Genomic DNA, 21,314 nt, shown 5'->3' with positions numbered 1-21,314 from the left:
GTAAAAGTGATACTCAACTCTCAGGAACAATAAAATCCTCTCTAGTAGTTAAAAAAAAAACCACATAGATCTCCCAAGACCCACACTCATCTACATTTGTAAATGCATTCCATTCCTAATATCCCACCAAAGACACACCATGAATTCTGGGGAGGTATCTTGGGACAAATGTATGGCAATAAGGTAAGCAGAGAATCACTTTTAAAAGATTTTTAAAAGCTGCATATTGTCCTATGTGCATCTGCCTTTCTACCTTTATCCTTGAGCCTACCCAGGTCTCACAGTTCTGGGTCTTTCTGCTGCTTACCTTTGCTCTGGCTCCTCCAATGACATTCTGTCTACATTGGCAATTCTGCTTATCTTTTCAACCTGGATCCTATTTTGGCATTAGCTCCTCATTTTTCCTCTTGTCTTTGAAATCTGACTTCCTTCCAGTTCTGTCTTTGGGCTCCTTGCTATTATCGTTATACTGACTTTGACTTTGCTCTTGCCCGATCACTGTTGCTGGCCATAGCCCCTGTATTTCCTGTTTCATGGCAACAGGACATGATGCAGACAAGAAGTCACTTTCTCCAAGAAATTTCCAGGATTTCCAACTTGCATAATTATTGTATGTTTGGAGAACATAACAGGAAGAGAGGGAATGTCATTTTTAGTCTTCAACATAATTCACATTTTCCAATTTAGGTGGCCATAGAATGGGGCAAGAAATTAACGGTGCTTTCAAAAAAAAAAGACAAAGGCCAGAGCATCTTGAAAACAAGTTTTTATAAATGGTGCTTCCTAGGATTTGTAATGATCTCATCCTGTATATATACAACTGGGAATAATAAAACTAACTCTGGGGGTTTTGAAGTTGGTTTAGAGTTAGAATTTTGAAGCTCACATAACTATACCAATGAATTTTGGTTTAATTAAGCAACTAGTCCTCAGGCTTGTGCCTGAGGATACAACGATGAAAAATAATGGTCTTTGCCCTCAACAAGACTTAGGCAGAATATGAATCAAGCAGTTATGAAAGTGATGCAGGATAGAACAAAGAACAAAGGAGTATCAAGATAATGTCCTTTAAGAAATTTAACAAGGTCTAAGTATGGGGGCAACTAGATGGCATAGTGAATAGGGTGCTGAGACTATGATCAGGAAGACTTCATCTTTCTGAATACAAATCTCATCTCAGACCTGTGTGACCCTGGAAAAATCACTTACCCTATTTGTCTCAGTTTCCCTCTCTGTAAAATACACTGGAGAAAAAAAATGACAAACCGCTCCAGTATTTTTGCCAAGAAAATCCCAAATGGGTTCAAAAGAGTTGAACAAAACTGAAAAACAACTCAACAACACCTGGGTGAGTGACACACTTGTGTAGTCCCTGCTGCTGCATAGGCCGTGACCGTTAGATCACTACAGTTATAGTAGAACTAATGTTAATAAGGTGTCTACACTAAGTCTGGCACCTATATGATGAACTCTTGGGATTAGAGGACCATCAGACTGCACAAGGAAGAGTGATTCAGACCAAATCATATACTGAGTGAATCAGAGCTTCCATGGCAATCAGTAATGTTATCATACTTGTGAGGCCACAGGATTTCTTGCCTGGGTATGATAGAGAGATAAATAAGGAAGGAAGGAAGGAAAGAAGGAAGGAAGGAAGGATGAAAGGAAGGAAAGAAGGAAGAAAAGAAGGAAGGATGGAAGGAAGGAAGGAAAGAAGGAAGAAAAGAAGGAAGGATGGAAGGAAGGAAGGAAAGAAGGAAGGAAGGAAAGAAGGAAGGAAAGAAGGAAGGAAGGAAGGAAGGAAGGAAAGAAGGAAGGAAGGAAAGAAGGAAGGAAGGAAGGAAGGAAAGAAGGAAGGGAGGAAGGAAGGTGGGGAGGGAGGAAAGAAGAGAGCAAAAAACAGAGAAATAGAAAAAAATATGAGGAGGGAAGATGTTGGTCCCAATGTTTGAAGTTTTATTTAATTAAACAAGTATTTATTAAAAATGTATTCTGTGCCAGCCACTGTGCTAGGTGGGCAATGAAGATGTAAGGACAAAAGTGAAATAGTCCCTGTCTTTGAGTAGCTTATATTTTACGAGGGAGAAACAACACAGAGATATAGATACATAAAGGAAATATATAGTAATTTTATGTGTTAAGGAGAACAACCGAGGGGGATCTGTAAAAGACTCATGTAGAAGGTGGAACTTGAAATTATATTTGACAAGAACTAGAGATTTCAGAGGCAGCAATGAAGAGGACACCATTTCAACATAAAGAACAATAGCTTTTTAACTTCATGAAGATGGGAGATGGAGTGTTCTATAGGGAAAATAGCAATAGGCCAATTTATCTGAAATGAAGAGCAGGAGAGGAAGAATAACCTGAAATCACTCTGGAAACATAGGTCATAGTCAGACTGTGAATGGCTTCAAATGCAAAAGTGGTAAATTTGTATTTTATCTTGTATTTATCCCCAATAGGGGACCACTGAAATTTCTTGAGTAGGAGAATGACATGATAATACTTTTAGCTCAGGTACATCAATTTGGTCACAGTCTGATGGATCAAAGAAGGGAAGACATGGAGGTGGGGAGAAATCACTTAGGAAGTTACTACCATTATCTAGGTGACAGGTGATGAAAGCTTGAATTGGGATAGTGGTCAAATAGATAGAAGACAACAAATGCAATGGACACTGTGCAACAGAATCAACTTATAGCCATATCTTCACCCAATTTAGGGTGATGATAGGAATTTTACTTTCCAACATATGAAGCACTCATTCTAAATGAGCCCTTTCCACGAGAAAAAAAAATCACCTACCTTCTATTGATTGAAACTTTAGGCTTCTTGAGCTGATTTGAACCATTGCTCTTGTCATTTTTAAACATAACTGGTCTAGAATTATTTGCTTCTTGCTAGGAGTTGGAATGCTAACAATGACTAGGATTTAGAATGAGAGAATTAAGAATGTTAGGCATTTACTATGTATCTGGTACTGAGCTGAGGGCTGGGGATAGAAATACAAGTAGATAAGGCAGTCCCTGACCTCAACGAGCTTACAGTCTAATGGAGAATATATAATTTTAAAGGGAATCTAGAAGGGAAGGGGAGACTCTGGGAGATATGGCATAAGGGGGCCCAAGAAGTGGTATGGAGGCTTGGACTAAGCAAAATAAAACAAAAAATAATCTATCAGAGCTGAGGGAACCACAGTTGGAGGAATCCAGGTTACTACAAAGGAAGAGGTATTAAATGACTTGCCTGTGACCATAGCACAGACTTGAATTAAACAGCAATTGTTTAATTCTGAGCTTCCAACTTCTCAGGCATACTCCTAGCACCAAGCTATTCCCTTCCTCTGGGATCAAATTTGGTCAAGAAATAATGATCTGAACCATTAGGAATAAGATTGCTCTTAATTCATATAGAATGGTTGAAAAAAGAGAATAGAACTGAAAGTATTTTACTTAGGTGACAGTGACTAAGGGGTGCTCAGACTCTGAAACATCTTTGAATGGTTTCTAACTGCATATCCTTCCCTCAAAAGTTCAGATCAATATTTAATACGAATTACCCAAAATTGGAAGATTGCAATATAATGAACTCTGACATTTTTTGTTATATAAAAGAAGAGGACTCATAGAGTTTATTTTCTTGATGCATAAAAAAATAAAATGGAGCATTATATTTTAAATCAGAAGATATGGAAAGTGAAGCCCAACCTATTGTGAATATGTGACTTTAGACCTTCCTTTTGTTGATCCTCAGTTTTCTCATGTTCAAAAGAAAAAATTAGATGAAGATGATGCTCAAAGTTCCTTACAGATCTAAATGTATTCTTATTCAACTTATAAGATGAAGTCCATGACCCCTGCAGGGCCCCAAGCTTTGGTTATACATGAGATGAGTCCAATCTTGGTAGTGACCTCTATATCTCTGACCATTTTATCCTTATCTTTTTTTCTGGGAAATCTGGGAGTTTTTTTCTGGGAAATCATAGATTTTTAAGATTGAAAGGGACCAATGACCATTGGGATTAGTCCAAAAGGACCAACTCATATCCAAAAGGAATCCCCATGATAACAAACCTCACAAATAAACATTTACTTTCTACTTAAAGACTTTTAACAAGGGACCAATAATTAGTTTCCAAGTCAGCCAATTCCATTTTGGGATAGATCTAATTGTTAGGAAAACTTTTTATAAGCAAATTTCTACTAGTGTCCTTGGCTCTGCCCTGTAAGGTCAAAAAGAACAGTTGTAATCCCTTTTTTTCTTATGATAATCCTTGAGCACAGCTATCATGTCCCTTTTAAGTCTTCTTTTCTTTGGGTTAAATGTCCCTAGCTCCTTCTGAGAATCTTCATATGATAAGAACTCACAATCTTTTACTATTCTGCTTCTTTTAGAATCTTCTAGAATCAATATCCTTCCTAAACTGTGGCATCCAGAGTGGAATACGATACTTCAGAATTTCCTAATCAGATCAGAATACATCACAAAGATCTTTCAACTTTTTCTTTCTCTCTTCATGAAGGCGCCAAGATTAATTAGCTTTGTGGGGGGTTCTACACCACACTACTAACTCACATGGGGATTACAATCCCTAAAATCCCAAGATCTTGTTCATATAAACCGTTGTCTAACTATGCTTCCCCCATCTTACTTACATAGCAAACTTTTTGAATCCAACCTGTCTTTATTAAATTTCATTTTATTAGATTCAATATAATTCAATACCCTGTCAAGATATTTTTTTATCCGTCTGTCATACATTGTGTTAACTATACCCCTTCCTGAGCCAGAGTTTTGTACCATCTGCAAATCTGATAAGCTCAAGGCTTATATCCCTGAGGCACTCCACTGGAAACTTCCTGACAAGTGAAAATTGAACCATTAACAACTACTCTTTGAATATAGCCATTCATCCAATTATGAATCCCTCTAATTGTATTTTTGTCGGAGTCCACATTTCTCTATTTTCCCACAAGAATAATGAGATTTTTAAAAAACAGTTCACCAGATCCACTGGCTCAGTAATTCTGGGAGAAAAAAGGTAACAAGTTTAACCTGATAGGGTTTACTCCAGTTGATATCATGATGTCTCCCTGCATCACTACTTTTCTGGATGATCACTAAGCATTTCTTTGATGATCTGCTCTGGAATGTTTCCTGGAATAGGAGTTAAGATCACTGACCTATAACCCTACAGTTTTCTCTTTCTTGTTTTGAAAAGTAGGACATTTGCTCTATTCCAGTCCCAAGACAACATGCTTCATTCTCAATGGTCTTTCATATGAGACAGGCTGTAGGGCAGAAATCATACCTACAAGTTCTCTTACTAGTTTATCCAGGCCAGGGGACTTGAATTTATTAAGGATAACTAAGTGATCTTTTAACACCTCTTGTTATCAACTCTGTTAGACAACTCCCATTCTATGTTCTCTTATTTCTAGCTCAAATGCCATTCTTCTTTATTAAAGAGAAGCAAAATCATTAATAAACAACTGCATTCTCTGTTGTCAATTCCATTGTCCAATCTACCCTATTTGATACTATGCCTTCTTTAATATCTCTTTCTCTCTATCTTTCTCTCTCTATTTTCTCTCTCTTTATATCTCTGTATATCCATATACCAATATATAGATATCTTTGATATTATATATATATCTGTATATACATATCTATATATGTGTATATATATATATATATACACACACACACATATATACATACACGTGTGTGTGTGTATAAAAGATTATGCCAACCAGATGAAGTGTAGACTTAAAAGGGACCAATGATCCATCTCACTACTGATCAACACAAGAGTTTAATCCGATTCCATTTCCTTGCTGACCTAGTTAGATAGCTGGTAGGCTCTGAGCTCTCAGGGTTCACCAAATGATGATAAATTTCAGATTGATACTCAATCTGCATAGTTCCCTGTAGCTTGGAATTCCTGAGCTTAAGTTACCTGTCTCAGATAACTGGTATATTTGGCAGGTAGGATTATAGCTATGTGCTACAATGCTTGAATTAGTTAATTATTTAAAAAAAACTTTTTTGTTATTATTGTCCTTAATTTTCCTTACTAACCTCAGCTCATTTTGAGTTTAGGTTGTGAGTTTCAACATAGTTGAATGCATTTTGGGGCAGCTAGGTAGTACAGTGAATAAAGTGGAGTCAGAAGTACTTCAGTTCAAATTCAGTCTTTGATGTCTATTGTGTGACTCTAGGCAAATCACTTAATCTATTTGGCTCAGTTTCCTTATTTGTAAAATGGAGATAATAATAGCACTCTCTTTGCAGGGTTGTTGTGAGAATCAAACAAGATAATAATTATAAAGTACTTACCATAGTGCCTGACATATCAAGTACTAAATAAATGATAGTTACAATTATAGTTATTATTATTATTCAAATGTAACTTGTATGTAAATCCCCACTGATCCAGAAAAAAGAAACCTAACTTCTAGACAAACATTCAAGGCAAAATCTATACTTATATACCCTCATTTATTGTCTTTCTATTGATCTTCCACAAACATACATACACACACATGTATGTGTGTGTGTGTGTATATATATATATATATATATATATATACATATACATACAAATACACACAATCAGTACATAAGTATTTTTATTTTACCCCAAAGGAAATATAGAAAAAACATAAAGTTCTCAGTATCCCATAAACAATTTTACTTCACAGAAAATATAGAAGTCACTTAAAGTACCCATAGTAGTCCATAAACAATTTTGTTCTCTTCCTGATGATTCTTAGATTTCCCCAGACCCCTTTTTAATTACTAAGTAATCTCATAGTGTTACTTAATTTTGGACTTTTCCTTGGAAAGGAAATAAATTTGGGGCTGAGAAGCAGCCTCCTGACATGTACTAGCAAGTCCCACTTTCACTCTGGAGATAGACTCTCCACAGAAAGAAAACCAAATTTGGGATTACCAGAAAAGTTTCTCATGAGACCTGCACTGTCCAAATAACTCATGATAGGGAGGGAAGAGTCCAGACTTTTTGCTTCTCTTTATATAACATAGGTATAGTCCCTTAATAATCTAGCTATAGAGTCCATGTGAAAACCTCTGGCCAGAGATTTACAACTAGAAGTATCTGGAAGCCATCAACCTATAACTATAAAGTTTATCCAGGCCAGGGGACTTGAATTTATTAAGGACAACTAGGTGATCTTTTAATACCTCTATATTATATTATACTATACTATAAAGAACCTGAGAAATCATCTAGGTCAACTTGCTTATTTTTTAAATGAGGAAAATGAGGTCCAGAAAAGTTAGGAAACTTAACTAAGATCACAGAGGTATCCAGTATCCTCATCTCTGCAAAATGTTAATCTTACTCAAGATCTTCCTATTTCCTCACTAAAAGTCTATGAGCCAGTATCCCATTCATGATGCATGATGCACTCTTAGTTCTCTGCTGGCTAGTTTACATGATGATAATGTTAGATGCCATCTAGAAAGGAAATGGTGATTTGGGAATCATCCATCATGGATCCCCTGGGGCCATGGAAGATCCCAAAGAATGAGATCTTTATTCTCCAACATCTTTGAATTGTTTGATGGTAAAGGTGGTTTATTGTACAATACTGTTTGCAAAAGTATACCTGCTTCCTTCAAATCAAAGAAGTCCTCCATGCATGTATAAATTATTTCCATAAAGATTTAATTTATAATATATGGATTTGTAGTTACTAATGTTTTCAATCATCCTTTCCCTTCATAATAATAAAATTTAAGACTTTTATACATCTTTAGTTTTTCTCTTGCTTCAGAAAGTTTGAGATTTGAACCATTAATTCTTCAAAAAAAGTAACCTCTAGATCCTTTCATTTCTAGCAATAAATTCTTTTGACATATACTTGGCCTATTTCAGAAACTTTAAGTTTTTGTCCTTCAATGTCATTCCCATTTACTTAAAAAGCACATCTAGGACTGCAGTGTTAGAATCCAAATATGATGGCTCCATTATCCTCAATAAGTGTAAAGAATCTGTTATAAAAATCCTTACTGATCGTTTCCATCTTTTGTCCATTTGTTTTCCTTCCAATTTCATCCTTAAATGCCCTCATTATGATTTACTTAGTTATTTCTTTTGCCAAGCTTTCTTTAAACTGCTTTTTTCCTACCATTGATTTTTAACGTTTTATAAGGTGAAACTCCTTATAATCTTTTGCTGTCCTTCACTTTTAAGATTTTACAAGTGAGTTTATATTATAAGTCAGTATTGCCCTTGGATGACATATTTCTCCCTTTGGCAAAAAGATCCAATGTTTGCTACATAAAATAGTTTTTAGGCCATTTTGGTCTTCTTGTTCTGGCAATTGACTTAGTTAAACTCTCTATACAGAATGTTAAAATCAGCTTTGGTATCCTTTCTTCAATCTACATCCTATTTTTTGTATGAATAACTTGTTTAAGTAGTTAATACTTATACATCATTTCTTATTTCATTTTAATTTTGTATTAATTTTAATCTTTGCCATATCAAGTTGGTGATCACATAGATGATTCAGGAATGAACCCCATGTTCAAATGCCCCAAGAGGCATTTATTAAGTGCTTTTTGTGTTCCCTAGAGCAAGAAATGGCAAACCACGCATTATCTCTGCCAAGAAAATCCCAAATGGAATCATGAAGAATTGGATACAATTGAAATGGCTGAACAACAATAAATTCTATGTTCCAAGCTCTGTTCTGTGCAATGAAGAAATAACAAGAAAAATGAAAACAGTCCCATTCAAAGAGCTTATAATCTGTCATAGTACATGAATAATGAATCATTTCTTTTCTGTTTAAATATAACCTACTTCATTGTTTGTGTTATTTGGTATTTGCCATATGCAGTGCCTCCTGATTCTTTTTTTTTTGAAGACAGCATTCATAATCTAAAGGCCTGAAGCTTTATTGGCATCCACAATTGTCCGATTTCTCTCATTCCTTATTTTCAAACCATATTTTCAACATATTTTTTGCTATGCTCCCCTACTACCAATTTTACACTGAAGTAATCAGGTAATAAAATATATATTGTTTTCATTTAGAATTCTTCAACCTCTCTGTAGAATCTCTTATCTCTTTATCTCCTAAAACAAATTTTTGGAGCAGATATTGTGATCATTTTAAGGATGCTCTTTTCCCAAATATTTATCCTGGACATTCCAATGAATAGAAGGGAACAAATGGAAGATACAGGTTGGACTGTCTTTGGGACACTGAAATGTTTTTCTGATGATGCTTCTCTTTTTCTTGAAGCAAAGCCCCATATTTTTAAAATTAAAATATGCTTCTGGTACTATTGTGTGGCTGCCAGCTGTGGAAACCCAGTGCCTGGAGAACTAAAATTGAGATTTATCCAGAGGGAAATAGAGAGGCACATAGTTGGCAGAAGAGAGCTATATCACAGTACAATACAAGGGATTATGTAGAAGAAGTGGGGTAAAGGATATCATCAGAGAAAAATATCTGAACTAAATGATGGGCTGTCATGTAATAAGAGGAGGTTTAACTGATGGGTAGCACATGGGTTCCACTGCTATCTTTGCCATGGCTCTAGAACTCAAGGAAGATATCTACTTTGTTGGATGAAGCCCCAGTGCTTTTTGGAAAGCCATAGGATCTGCACAGGATTGGTACCATAAATAACTTGCAATCTGCATCATTGAAGGGAAAAAATATTGGCATCAGGGAAATCATAGATTCATTAAAATATTGAAGTATTAGTGGGTATTTTTTCTGGCAGGGAGACTCCTATACTTAATCAATGTCCTTCTTCTAACTTAAGCCCTAGGCTGTGAGTCCAATGTCTCTCCTGAGCCAGACTTCCTATTGTAGGTTTCAATGTATTGACTCAGAATTCCACAGTTCCTTCCCTCTTGCTGGACGCCATGTTTTTCAGACATGCTTATTTGGGTATGCTGGCCCCAGTTCCAGCATTTTCTCTCAGAAAAGACTTTCTTTTACTCACAGGCAGCTTTTTGGTACTCTCTATTGCCTTCTTCACTTAGAATCTCTGGTCTCTTTCAAAGCTCAGCTTAAATGCCAGCTCCTACTGCCTCCCCTTGAATTCACCTTGTATACTTAATATGTGTATATTTTGTCTTTACTGGGAGAATGCAAGCTCCTTGAGGGTAAGAACGCTTTATTTTTTTTTTTTTGTTTTTATATCTCCTAGTAGGTACTCACTAGAAGAACCAGATTTAAGAATACCCTGAAAGACCAAGCCCGTTTTTGTATCAACAGACTGACATGGTACTTCTAGTATTTAAGACTTGCTTTCTTGATTTGTTGCTTATCTGGCCTAATAGTTTTTGCTAACCCCAACAGTCGCTAGCTCCTTTAGGTTATGACAGGTATCATTGATTATATGTGCCAAGATTTTATTGTTACTTAGCCCATCTGGAACCCAGGCTTATTTTTTTTTTCTTCAATGAAATCTCAGTGAATCTTCTATGATACTGGAAAGAACATTGGTTCTTTTCATCTATTACCAACTTGTTATGAATATGCATAGTGGTTGGCAAATCACTCAAACACATGGAGCCTCAGTTTTCTTCTGTAAAAAAGAGACCTAATACTTGCACTTGCCACCTCAAATGTTGTGAAGAAAATAATAACTTTTAAAACTCTAAATCATGATGTATGTAAAAGTTTGCTAGTAACAGTATTATTAAAGAGAGCAGCAATGTGGATGGAAGTCTAGTCTTGTAGTCAGAATGAGTGGGATTTAAATCTTGCCTCTGATGTACTAATAAAATCATTTTATTATGTAATTATATTAATATAATATTATTATATTATACATAATATCATTTAACTACTCAGTGACCCAATGATTAATTTTCATGGGCATAAGAAATTTCCACACTTAAAAATTTTTAATAATATTCCTCAAAGTTGTATATCTATGGGTGCCATATTACTCCTTCCTTGCTTTTGGCTTTATTTTTTAGCTTTGCTATAATATAATGTCTTTCTCTTACATTTCTTAGTCAAAAACTGACACAAATTTTCTCTGTTTGAAATCATGGACTCCTCTTGATTCACTTCTCCAATTCCTGCTCTTGTTTATCAACTTTGGATATCAACCTATCTCAAGGTTACCTAGGCTCATGGCCAACTGATAGCTTAATCAGCAGGGATATCTATACCAATTGAATTATTACATTTTTAATGTAATATCTTGAAACAGATTGAAATCAACATATAACTCATTTCCAGTAAAGGTAGCAGTTTGTTCCTTTTTTGAAATTTCTTATATATATTTGAATTTTAAAAAAAGGATCCTTGTTTGCCTAAATAAACTTTTAATTGGTACAAATTCAGGCTAGTGGCTAAATGAAAATATTCAGGCAACGTGAATGAGCCCATGAGTCAAGGGGCCCTAGAGACAAATATGAAGATTCAGTCAACTGGTGTCCCTGGATTAGAAGACTCTATGAGGCTCCCTGAGAAGTTTCCTGACATTCCATGTCCCATCTATATATCTACAGTTGATCTCAGAAAGGCTTTAAACTGGCTTTCTACAGTCCTTCTTCTGCTTCCCTTGTAAAATCAGTCCTGTTCTGTGCCTCTCTTCTCCAGGGTATTGGGCAGGGACACTTCAGATGATCTTAGAACTTTATAACTGTTCCTCCAGGTCTCTAGAGGACCAAGAAAGTCATTCTGGCAACCTCCATTCAAGATGTGACCCATTTGATCAGAAAGCTGCCTTTTAGAATCAGGCCATGATTGTATGTGGAGGAACTGAGTTGGGATTTGGGGAAGCTGGGTTATTGGCCTTCTCTCAGTTGCCAAGGCCACTCTGCTCTGTGTTTAAATTACTTCATTGGTTATTTATTCAAATATTCATTAAGCATAATTTTACATAATATTCATGGAGCCAGGCCCTCTTAGATTTGTTCACAACTTATAAAATTGAGAATAATTTTAAGATACCTGCGAGGTCCTCCTTTGAAGACACCAGTCGGGGAGAACAGCTTCCTGGTTCAATTCTCAGAGATAACCTGAAAAACAGAATTTTTTGCTAGATCAATATGGGCTCTACTAAGTCCAAAAAAGACCTGGAAGCAAAATTCATGGTTGAAAGAAATCTTGGATCAAAGAACTTAGAGTTTGTTAGGGTTTTGGAGGGTACATAATCCAATGGGAATGGTTTCTATAATATCCTTGATAATGAGTCCTTCAGCTTCACTTTGAATGACCCCAGTCATGTAGAGCACATTACTTATGTGGCAGCTCATTCTAATTTGAGACTTCTCCAGATCTCTTTGGTTCACTCCTCTGTTCAGAGAGAAGATTTGTGGTCTGTTCACCAGTAAGGGTGGGCAAATGAATGTTCCTATCAAGTCTACTTAGCTTTGAACAAGCATCATACTAATTTTTCCTCTCAAAGTTTGATTGATTTCTTCTGTACAAACATCACAAAAGTCCCTTACTGAAGCCTGCTTATGAGTTGGTTGGCCACACCATAAGGAATTTTTGGCCACAACCACTCATGAATTTTATCTGTTAAGTAATGGAGGGGTCAAGATCTACATCAATTGAAGAAGTCTTGCAGATGCAATTACAGATGCTTGAAATATTGGGATGCTAAAGCTAGGTATCCCCAGAGACCTTTCAAACTGACTGGAAACCTTCCAGAGGAATAGAGAAATGAAATACATATACACATGCACATATATGTATTTCTTTGTATATTATGGATATCTGCATATTACATAATATCGGTTGGTTGTTGTTCTAACATTCCCAAAGAAGTCCAAAATGACATCACTGTATTAGAGTTGAGTTACAGTGTGACTAGATATGGCTGATCAGATCAATGTGAGCTTGGAATATTCTGCCTCAGGTCAGACACAAACAGCCCCTTCGAACATTCCGGGTGGACTCTCTAACTTTGTACATCTTATATTTTTGTTTAGCTAATTAAATTCTGCTTTGCACCTTCTCCAACAAGAGCATGCTATGTTGGGTAGTTCTGTGCCAATGCTTCCCATGTCATACAATTGATTCTAACTTTCTTGAGAGAGAGAGTCCTAGTATCACTTTTTCTGACCACTTTGTTAGTACCTGCCCTGTGTGAGTTCTCCATAAAATAATCTTTTTGGCAAGCATACTTTTGGCATTTGTTCAATGTGGCCAGTCCAACAGAGTTGTGATCTCTGCCCTAGAGTTAGATTGCTTGGCAGTTTAGTTCAAGAAAGAATCTTAGTGTCTGGAATCTTATCCTGCCAGGTGATCTTCAGAATGTTCCTAAGACAGTTCAAATGGAAGCAGTTCAGTTTCCTAGCATGGCACTGGTATACTGTCCAGGTTTCACAGACATGCTGTCAGCACAATAGTTAACATTGTTCTTGAAATGCATCTTTCATATTATCCAATCATATAAAACAAAAGTATTTTTACTTGATGTATTTTGTCTTTGACTAGCTAGCACAATACCTTATTCATAATGGAAATTTAATAAATGTTAAACTATTACTACTCGGTAGCATTAATATGGCACCTTCAGGTCTACAAAGCTCTTTGCCAATATTATCTCATTTGATTCTCACAACAATCCTTAGAGATGAGTGTTTTAATTATTGCCATTTTACCACTGAGGAAACTGAGTCACACAGTGGTTAAGTCAGTTGCCTAGTTTAACGCTACTAATAAGTGAATGAGGCTATATTTGAACACAAGTCTTCTTGATTCCAGGTGCAAATGTACTTGGGCTCCTAAAGTGCAAATCTGACCATGTTACTTCCCTACTGAATAAACTTCAATGATTCTCTTTTGCCTCTAGGATCAAACTTAAGCTCTTCTGTTTTGCCCAACCAATTTTTCCAACTTTACACATTATTCCCCTTCCCAAATTCTATGGTTCAGCCAAACTGACTTCCTTGTTATTCCTCTACACAGGCTTACTTTCTAAAACCTTTACTTAACCCTGCACTTTCTATCTCCATGCAGTGTGCTCGGTCATTCCCAGTCTCTTAGCTGCTAGTCTTTCCCCGTCTGAAATCACCTTCCAAGCACTATGTATATATCTTGTATGAATCTAGTTGTATCCATGCAGTCTTCTCCATTAAAGTGGAAACTCCTTGAAGGCAGGAATTGTTTTTTATTTGTTTTGTATCTTTTCACTGCTTGGGATAGTGGCTGGCACAGAGTAAATGCTTAATTGCTGACTGACTGACTACCAAATACCAACCTTCTTTTCTAGTATTATATGTATTACTCCACTTCACGGTCTCTAAAGTCTGTCTAAACTGACCTAGCTCTTTCTCATTCACAAGTTGCCATCTTCCATCTCCATTCATTTGTCCACCTTTCATATCTTTCATTCCTGGAATGCCCTTTCTCCTTATCTCCACATGATAAATCCCTAATTTTCTTCAAAATTCAGCTTACGCAACATCTGCTACTCGAAACACCTCTTGATTTCTATGGCTGCTTAGTGTCTTCCTCATGGTCCAAATTACCTGATATTTATTTTTAAGTATTTTGTGTGTGTTTTATCGCTTCCAATAAAATAAAAATTTCTTGAGGGCAGGGCCTGTTTTCCTTTTGGTTTTGCATCTCCAGTGCCCAACACTAGTTGTTGACTTTTGCTTGACACATAGTTGACACTCAATATGTGTTGAATGATTAAAGGACTTTAAGATCCAGTGATAGATCTGACAGGCCTGGTTACCATCTGTTTACATTTTTGACCAAGGATTGTTTACTAATTTGTGGAACTGGTCAGGATCTGTATAGATGGGGGAAGCCTTCCAGTCAAGGAAACTATGAAATCTTAAATTATTAAAGTCTTATTGTGTTACAAGAAATAATGAACTTAATGATCATAGGAAAACATGGATAGATTTGCATTACAAAATGAAGAGTGAAATGAGAAGAAGCAAGAGCATGTTGCAATAGTAATAGCAAGACTGTTGTAAGAACAACTTTGAGTGACTAAATCATTTTGCCTGCTATAAATATCCAATTTGACTACAAAAGACATATGAAGGAAAATGCTATCTGCATTTAGAGACAAACCTGATAAATAAAAGTATGTATAGAATGATTTTATGTGTATGTTTTATATATATATATATACATATACATATATACATACATATTTGATCTAATGGTAGCCATCCCTGGGGTTGAGGGAGAGGAGAAGAAGGAAAATAAGAAAGTAAAAAAAAAAGCAATTTACTTGATTATATATTTAAAAGGAATAGTAACTTGATTATATATTTGTGTATTTATTTTTAATAATAGCTTTTTATTTTCAAAATGCATGCAGATAGATCATTTTCAGCATTCAACCTTGCAAAACCTTGTCATTCAAACTTTACTTCCTCTCTTCCTCCATCCTTTTTCCCTAGACAGTGAGTAATCCAATATATGTTAAACATGCAGTTCTATACATATTTCCCCAATTATCATGCTGTACAAGAAAAATCAAATGAAAAAATAAGAAAAAAGCAAGCAAATAACAATAGAAACAGTGTTGTGAGCCACACTCAGTCCCCACAGTTTTTTCTCTGGGTTCAAATGGCTCTCTCCATCACAAGTTTATTGGAATTGGCCTGAATCATCTTCTTGTTGAAAAGAAGTCCATCACAATTGATCAAAGGGTATTCAGTTTGATAGCTTTTTGAGCATAGTTTCAAATTGCTCTCCAGAATGGTTGAATCAGCTCACAACTCCACCAATGATGTATTAGTGTCCCAGTTTTCCCACATCTCCAACATTCATCATTATCTTTGCCTGTCATCTTAGCCAATCTGAGAGGTGTGTAGTGACACCTCAGAATTATCTTAATTTTCATTTCTCTAGTCAATAGTGATTTAGAGCATTTTTTCACATGACTAGAAATAGTTTTAATTTCTTCATCTGAAAATGAAAAATAATCTGTTCATTTCCTTTTACCATTTATCAATTGGAAAAGGGTTTGTATTCTTATCAGAATCCTTGGCTGTAAAAATTATTTCCCAGTTTTCTGTTTCCCTTCTAATCTTTTTTGCATTGATTTTATTTGTATAAAATCTTTTAAATTTAATATATTGATTATATATTTTTTAAAAATTGTAAGTTGTACATAATATATCTGCAGTTTCATGTGCAATAATTTTTTTCTATTCTGCTATTATGGAAATGCTTGTCTTATTAAATTAAAAAATAACTAATTTTAAAAGTTTTTAAAAGTAAGTAATGGGGAAGTTAGGACCTACTTTACCTTAAACTCCAAAGGTTTCTTTAAACAACAAGGAGAGATCCTCTCACAGGATTTATGTATCTCCTTAAGTTCAAAGAGAAAAACATGAAAATCAAGGCCTAAGGTCCAAATACAACTAGTAGCCTAAGTGTGAAAAGCAATTTACTACACTGAAATAAGCAATATGGAGGTCAGGATCCAAGACAGGGAGGGCAAAAGGCTAGAGGAAGACTTGATGGATTGGAGAGAAAGGATTTGGCAGATTCCTGGCAGATTCCTCTTAGAATCTCTAAACTTTTAAAAATTATATATAATCCTACACATTTTATTTTATATATTTAAAAAATATTATTTTGATAATGGATCCAATAGATTTCCCAGACTGCCTGAGAAGGTCCATGACCCAAAGAAGTTTAAGAACTTATGAGATAGAGTCAGGCTTAAAATAAAAGCCTTATTAACCACTCAATGCATGTCTCTGGCCATGAATTCTTGACAGTGAGAAGGGGAAGACAAGAAATGAGGGGGAATCCCTGAGAATGTGCTTGGAACACAGGTGGCACTTACTAAATATTTACTGAATGACTGACTGACAAACCTAATGATCAAGCTGCAGTGACCTACCTGTTGTTGCTCGCATAGTGCATGTCAACTCTTAGTTCTTTACTCTGTTCCTCTATGGAAGAACTGCTCTCCCTCCTCAAGTCAATCTAATCCTCACTCTCCCAGCTTTCTTCAAGACTGAATTCAAACCTCACCTTCTGCAAGAGGCAATTCCTGCTCTGCCCCTTCTACTACTAGGTGCTTGAGCCTTTTTTCTGAGATTATTTTGCATTTACACAAGCTCTCTCCATGTATCTAGTTTGCACTTTATCTCCCTTATCAGAATGTGAGTTCCTTGAGGACAATGATTGTGTTTAGACCTTTCTTTGTATTACCTGCACTTAATACACAGTATCTGTACTCCATATGAGTGAACTTACAACAGTGCTTAATAAATGCCTTTTAGCTGACCAACTGATCTGAGAGGGGACTCTGTTTCACTGCAAGAATAAAGGTCAGTCTTGCAGCAGAAGTGAATATGTGTAGCATTTTGGAGAAGTTAACTATTCAACTTAACCCAACTCTCCTGAGCTCCTACTAGCACTGACATGCCAGGCCATGTATGCTCTTCTACATTCTGATTCAGTCGTACTAGTCAGGCTATGAATTCAGATACAGAATACTGAGAAACCAGAAAAACAGACCCACTAGAGCATCTAATGAGCCCTACAAATGACAGAACTAGGACCACATCCACCAATTGTTTACACTGAATGAAGGTGGAGTTGAGTTTACCTAGCTTATAACTGAGGGGACAGCATAGCATGAGTAGGAAATAATAGTACTAACATGTGTCAAGGATGGTAAAGAGACCAGCTAACCTGAAGAGCAGAACAATATGAAAGGTATCTCAAAAACAGTTCACCTGGAACTGTTTTATTTTTCCTTTTCCTTTTTAAAATCACTAGCTGTCACTCTTACCCCAGTCAAAAGTAGCTAATTTGTGACTCCATTGGCCAACGCTGAATACTTGTGCATCACCTATGATCTGATTAGATCTCTTTTAATTCAATTAAAAATATTAAACACCTACCATATGTAAGGCATTGTGCTAGGAACTAGGTATACACATTTCTTTAAAAATGAAATTGTCCTGCTCTCGAGAAGCTTGCATTCTCAGTGAGCTGAGTACAAAATAAAATATGAATATTATGTGATTATTAAGTTGAGATGGTCATACGGGATCTAGTAGCTGAGGACCTCTTTCCCTACACTGTCTGGAATTCTTTCCACAATTTGACTTTTGTTTGAGTTATATATATCCTTTTGTGTTAAGATTGGTCATTGACACAAGGAAGATGTGTCCTGAAGCTGGGTGTGGAAGAATACTAACCATGAGAAGGGCTCCACTCTGCATCTATCTATGGGTTACAGAAAGAAATTGGAGAATTGGGGTGTTGGAAGCAGCAGTCATTGATGAGAATTGGTTCAGACTGGTTGAGAGTGTGGGGGGACAGGGGAAGGGAGAGTGAGTATGGATGGGTGATGAGAAACCCAATAGAACTGACTAATTTCTTATTTGGGAATGAAGCTTTGAAACCCCTCTCTCTCTACTATGCAAGATTAAAGATTGCCCAGGGAAGGTGATAATATCCTTTCATTTGCTGAAGGAATATAGCTCATTTCCCCATGTGACAAAATATGGTGAACAAATATGAATAAGGGACTCCTGGACACTCCTGAGTGTCCAGCTATAAGCTCACACTGTCCTGATTCTACAGTGGATACAATAATAAGTACAGAGCAGAGATCATGTTGAGAAAACAAAGTATTTGTGCAAAATCTCTTGGAAAACCCAATTGAGTACTATAATGTGGGGCATCAACTATAAATATTTTATAAACATTCAGGAAGAGAAGTCATTTGGTGTTGTATCAGATGTTGGGCTGGTGAGGAAAGGTTAAACAGAAAAAGTAGAATGTGACAGTGGGGTTAGAGCTAGAAAACCTGTACTTGAGTTCTGTCTTTACCATTTATCACAATGACCCTGGATAATTGGAGTAGATAATTTCTGATATCCTTTTTTAGTGGGTTAAAGTCTGAAGAAATGAAGGTTTTCCAAGCATATTGATTTATTAAGCAACACATGACAATTGATCAACAAATTGGGACCAGGCCCCTAAGCTTTGTTACTGGTCCCTGAATACAGGGGAAATAGATTTTTATACATTTAAAACAATTAATCAAAAAGACCAATTAATTAAAAGAAAATAGTATACAAAATTAGGCAATTGATTTCTAATTAGAGGAAAGATTGAGGACCTTCCAAATTGGGATACAGAGAATGAACAGATGTAATTCCCTGAAATCAGAAAAAAAAGGTGTCCTACTCCCTTAAGTATCTATGTTCTACCAAAAAAAACCCCCAAAACATAGGGACAATAACTGGCTAATATTAAGCCAGTTTTCAGGTAAGACATATGGGTTGCTTAAGATGTATAAGTGTGATAAAACTCCTTGTATCAGTCTTCAGATCTGACTAGGTTTTTGGTCAGCATAACCTGGGTTCCTAGTTAAGGGTCTCTAAGTAGCAAGTAGAGTTGATCAAGCCTCCCAGCCATAGTGGGGAGTGACTATGAGGAAGGTTTAGCTTCAAATGATGCAATAGGGTTCTCTCATAATTCCCACAATTGAATAGTTAGTTTCTCACAAGGCAGAACTTGGACTATACCCATGATTGGATAAAGAAAAAACTGAACTAGCTCTAGAATTGAGTCATAAGATGGAGTCAGTGTGGTTACTCAATTCCTACTATCCCTTGTTGTTCTAATCCCTTCATTTTCCACTTTTGGCATTCTAGGATAAAATAGAGGGTAGAAACTAGAGAGACATTGGTCACTATAACATTATTATGGTAGGGTATAGGGACCATGAGCAGGACAATCTGCTAGATATAAGGAGTTCATACTCAAGGCTAATAGAAAAGGCTAAAGAATGTGGGAATAAAGAAAAAAATATCACTTTAAGAGTTTAGACATGAACCTACAAATAACAGAAAGCCAGTGTTGATTCTTGTGTCTCAGAATGTGAGTAACAAGAGGTGGTAAGATCAATATTGTGGTATATGTCTGTTGGAATGGGGAGGGAAAGCCCAGAGATACTCTAGAAATTGAGAAGGTTGGTCACAAAGAAAAGGTAGTTTTGCAGAGGTAATCAGAGACTGAGCAATGCTGAGCAGATGAGAGCCCCAGGGTTCAAGACAGAAGGTGGGAAGCAGCAACATATAGTTATATGGAAGAAATCTATGAAGATGCAGACATTGAGGGAACAAGAAAACTAGATGGTGGGTGATAAGGTTTAGGGCTCAGGGATGAGACTAGGCAATCACAGGCTCACTCAGATATCTCTGTCTAACTCTGAAGGGTTTTTACCTGACACCTTTTACATCTCTAATAGCCAAGTATAGGTCTAGTAAATGTAGGGACTGATCAATGTGAGCTCTGCATAAGAGCAAAGACTTAGATATTTAGCCTAGATGTTCTCAGCCTTTTTTGAGTTATTAATCCCTTTGGTAATCTTATGAAGCCTTCAAACGTCTTTTCAGAATAATGTTTTTAAATGTATGAGATAAAATATGTAGGACTGCAAAGAAAACCAAAAGGTTAATAGAAATAAATTTACCAGCTTTTCCTATTCAGGTTCACAGACCCCTGAAAATAAGAATTTCTGATCTAATCTAACCTTTCATTTTTTGTTTGCCTTTATTCTTTTAAACAAAATTTGCTTTAATATTGTTTTCTTTTTAAATTTTGAATTCCAATTTCCCTCCCTCCCCCTCCTTTCTACTCACCAAGAGGGCAAACAAAATGATACTAATTATTCTTGTGAAATCATGAAAACATTTTCACATTAGTCCTCTCATAAAAAAGCAACTATAAAAATAAAGTGAGAATGTTATAATTCAATTTGCTCTCAGAATTCTTTACTTCTCCCTATGGATATGGATAGCATTTTTTCATTATGAGTCCTTTGGAATTAACTTGGATCATTGTATTGATTAGAATAACCACTTCTTTCATAGCTGATATCATTACAACATGACTGTTATCACATACAATGGTCAACTGATTCTCACTTCACTTTGCTTTAGTTCATATAGGTCTTCCCTTTCTTTTCTAACCCCCCCTTATGTTTTATAGTACAATAGTATTCCATCACAATCATATAGCATAATTTGTTCAGCCATTTCCCTATTGGTGAGCATTCTCTCAATTTCTAATTCTTTACCATCACAAAAAGGCTATAAATATTTCTGTACACACATAACATTTTTCTTTCTCTTTGATCTTTTTTACATCCCTAGTAGTGGTAGTACTAGCTCAAAGAGAATGCAGTTTTATAACCTTTAGGCATAGTTCCAAATTGTTCCCCAGAATGATTGGTCAAGTTCATAGCTCCATCAACAGTTTTTTAGTATACCTATTTTCCTTCAACTTCATCATTTGCCATTTCTGACAAGTATGAGATGATACACCAAGAGTTGTAAT

The 21,314-nt window shown here is 35.9% G+C and overlaps 1 protein-coding gene across 8 annotated transcripts in view; it reads right to left on the bottom strand.

Moving 5' to 3' along the window:
• The window catches only part of RALGPS1 (Ral GEF with PH domain and SH3 binding motif 1), a 715,060-nt gene that overhangs the window by 109,296 nt on the left and 584,450 nt on the right, over positions 1–21,314 (bottom strand). For all 8 annotated transcript variants that reach the window (XR_004232244.1, XR_004232243.1, XM_031954314.1 and 5 more), the window contains one exon: positions 11,967–12,034. Coding sequence is in view for 6 of the 8 variants with exons in the window: in XM_031954314.1 (XP_031810174.1) it covers positions 11,967–12,034 (68 nt within the window). In the remaining 2 variants the exon portion in view is untranslated. The remainder of the gene's footprint in view (positions 1–11,966; positions 12,035–21,314) is intronic.

This window comes from Sarcophilus harrisii, chromosome 2, assembly GCF_902635505.1.
Source record: "Sarcophilus harrisii chromosome 2, mSarHar1.11, whole genome shotgun sequence".
Classification (NCBI taxonomy): Eukaryota; Metazoa; Chordata; class Mammalia; order Dasyuromorphia; family Dasyuridae; genus Sarcophilus; species Sarcophilus harrisii.
Note: the sequence above shows the minus strand (reverse complement) of the source record. Positions and strands in the feature narration are given on the sequence as shown.